The sequence below is a fragment of the Microtus ochrogaster genome, chromosome 1 (assembly GCF_000317375.1).
Source record: "Microtus ochrogaster isolate Prairie Vole_2 chromosome 1, MicOch1.0, whole genome shotgun sequence".
Classification (NCBI taxonomy): Eukaryota; Metazoa; Chordata; class Mammalia; order Rodentia; family Cricetidae; genus Microtus; species Microtus ochrogaster.
Genome location: NC_022009.1, coordinates 93,511,270 through 93,514,510, shown reverse-complemented (window position 1 = coordinate 93,514,510; position 3,241 = coordinate 93,511,270). Strand labels below are relative to the sequence as shown.

Genomic DNA, 3,241 nt, shown 5'->3' with positions numbered 1-3,241 from the left:
CATACTGTGAGCTATACCATAGTTACACTTGTTGAATCATCTCTGCACTTTCTCACGGTGAAACCCCTCAAGGACCACGAGTTTAAAGTGAAAAGCTATGCTAGAAGTTTCTTACTTCATCATGTTATAGACTTCCACATCTTTTTCTGTAAGTTCTTTTTTTGAATTTCCCAAATGAAATGGATTTGGAAGTGTCGACTTCTTCCTAGCGAGCTGGAAGAGAAGTAGGTCAGTTTGTATGTAAGAATAGGATCAAGGAGCGGAACCATTCAAAAATTTCAAAACCTTCTAAGAGTGCTATTTTCGTGATGCATTTGCTTCCACTAAAGACTTTTTATGCCAATCTGCACTTCCTGGCTTCTTTGCTAAGGAGAGTTCAAGGTCAAGTCAGGGGGCCTGGTGAAAAGTCCCCACCAGTTCCATTAGCAAATGTATACGCAGTGTATTTGTCTCCCTGTTGTCTGGATGCCTCAAGGTCACAGATGTGTCTTACTCCTGGCAGCTGATTAGACCTGGGGTATATATAATTTACCCAAATTCTTATGGTCTCTGTCACCTACTCATTTTACCAACAGAGACAATAGTTATAGCTAGGACACGGGCACTTCCTAATACCTTCTACTCATGGCTCCAACACACCCCGTTGTTTGTGTAGAGGAGAGAGACTATCTATGCATGTGCTTGCCACAGCACTCAGGAACACGGAGCCCATTTTCAGAGTCACGCTTCCTTCTGCCTTGTCTGCCATCACCTCCATCCACTTGACAGGAAGTTTGAGAACTGTCTGGGGAGTCCCCAGCATCACCGGAGTCTGTGCTAAGCTCCTGGGGTGACAATGACTCTAACAACTGTTTGGGTATTTTATGGTATGTATGGAAAAGTAGGTAAAAGTCATACCATCAAGTATGAACACCCTCTGTGCTTCATGGTCACACTTCTAATGTTTGTGACTTTCGGAAGTGTAGATAAAAAAACCTTAGCTATTACAAACAGGCATCTCCTCCTCACTCTGATCATTTGTCTCTGTGAAATATTTTACTGACTATTTAGAGTGACAGAGAAACTGCCCCACAGCTAGGATGTTCTGTTATGAACACAGAAGAAAGGCTGATGGATGTGGACCAAGGGCTGATGCTTCTCTACCTGGAAGCACTGTGGCTTGAATGTCCTAGATGCCAAGGGCTCAAGTGGTGGCACCTGGTATTTCTTTCTCTTTTTAGTTCTAAGTCTTTGGTTTTCCAGCAATGACTAAAATACCCACCAGTTCAAATAAGGACCACTCTCTAAATTAAAAAAAAAATTCTAACAGTTATGGATCACAATGCAGACACTTGGATGAACCTTAAGCAATGCCACGCTGTCCTCCAAACCATCGGCTTCTCTTTGCTTCCGGACTGCATCTGGGGTAGTGTGTGGGCTCAGACCAACACCTTCTCCACCTTCACCAGGCTCACATCCGCCACTGCTCCGGGAGGGACTGGGCTTCCGTGCCTTGAAGGAATAGTCACTGAAAAAGGTTCTTCTGCATGTTGGAGAGGTTGCTGTTTTGGCGGACCCCTGTAGTCTACTGAGGATAGGTGAAGTGGTCAAACTATCAGCCTTTTCACGTGGTGCAGCAAGGAACCAGTCAGCACAGGATAGGCAGGGCCCCGGAGATGAGGCTAGCCGTTCCTCAATGCGGGAGTCTACTCCTTCCAGCTGATGAAGAGTTGTTCTGACCTGATCTACATAGATACAGTCTGGACCAGGATTCCCAATGGCTTTAGATGAACAGCCTCCAGCTTCCAACAGCACACACAACACATAATGGCGCTGCAAAGGAAGATGGGCACAGGTTCAGCTGCCATGGAAACACTTAATATAGCCCATATGTGCAGACTTGTACTAAAGGCATACGGGCATTTGCGAATACTAGGTGAGTACTGAAAACCTCTCTTTTCTTTTTCTTTCTTTCTTTCTTTCTTTCTTTCTTTCTTTCTTTCTTTCTTTCTTTCTTTCTTTCTTTCTTTTTACCAGCATCAAAGCTTCTTGACCCAGAATGGAAACAATCTCATATTGTTTTATTTTGATAAAGCATCAATTCACCAACAGTCAGTTCTCTTAGTCCATGGAATTTCCTAAAATAACTTCCAAATAGCCTCAATTATCACCACCATCATTTCAGACAGGGTTTATGTATAGCCCAGGCTGCTAAACTCAAACATGGAAATCCTCTTGGCTCACAGCCTTCCAAGTGCTGGGATTTTAGGGACCATCACCATACAGGGCTCAAATCTATATTGCTTCATGTATCCAAAACAAGCCAAAAGGAAAAGCCATGATAGGAAGGGGAACACGACATCCTCAGACCCTGCTAAAATTGCACACTGGATTTTCACTAATATTTCTTCATGAGTGTTAAACAGATACAGAAGGAAGGAAAGAGAGTGGCATGCAACGATTCCTTGAATATATAATTCAGGTAATAAGTAATTAACATATTCTTACTTGTAAATCAGCATGTTTGCTTGTGTATTTAAGCAAGCAGATTTTAAAAGTGTAAAATGAAATTCAAGAAAGAAGTTCATAACTCACCAGTCCAACAATTAGTAAAAAATATCTCCCTTCAGGCTCCTGGAAGGCCTCGGTGTCTGAGTCTAAAGGAGGCTGGAGGTGGTGCCGCGGGAAGACTTCTCTCCAGACTATCAGCTGGCCAATTCTTTGCTTTGCCGCTAAAGGCAGCAGGCAGTATTGGCGACAGTATGCAGCAATCTCAACGACATCATCCTTGGGTAGATGGCTGCACACCAAATAACCCTGGGATTTAATCACGCAGAGCCAAAGAGTGGGTAACAAGAATCGATGAGCCCGCACTTCTAAGAGTTTTATAAACTCTGGAACTGTGGGCTTAAGATAACGGAGCTCTAAGGCGGGTAAGTTAGGATCTGGCAAAATCCAGTCAAACTGCAGATCAAGTTTGACAGCTTCAGGGACCCAGCAGACAGGTGACCTACACAAAGCAAGGTCACCTTGAGTGCTTGGTAAAACTAGGACTAGAAAAGGAAGCAGGGCCAAGGTTGGCACAACTGGTTCTTTTCTGTATATCCTATGTCAGCTGATTTTATGGTATGTTATTTATTGTTTTTAAAGATATTTTAAAGCAAAATACTTAAACTAACTCAATTCTTTTCTTCTTCTTCTTCTTCTTCTTCTTCTTCTTCTTCTTCTTCTTCTTCTTCTTCTTCTTCTTCTTCTTCTTCTT

The 3,241-nt window shown here is 42.9% G+C and overlaps 1 protein-coding gene across 1 annotated transcript in view; it reads right to left on the bottom strand.

The window, feature by feature from the left end:
- The window catches only part of Intu (inturned planar cell polarity protein), a 55,790-nt gene that overhangs the window by 10,648 nt on the left and 41,901 nt on the right, over positions 1-3,241 (bottom strand). The window contains exons 11-13 of the mRNA XM_005343926.3: positions 2,575-2,796; positions 1,342-1,812; positions 116-213 (exon numbers count right to left, since the gene is read on the bottom strand). Coding sequence (XP_005343983.1) covers positions 116-213; positions 1,342-1,812; positions 2,575-2,796 — 791 coding nt within the window. The remainder of the gene's footprint in view (positions 1-115; positions 214-1,341; positions 1,813-2,574; positions 2,797-3,241) is intronic.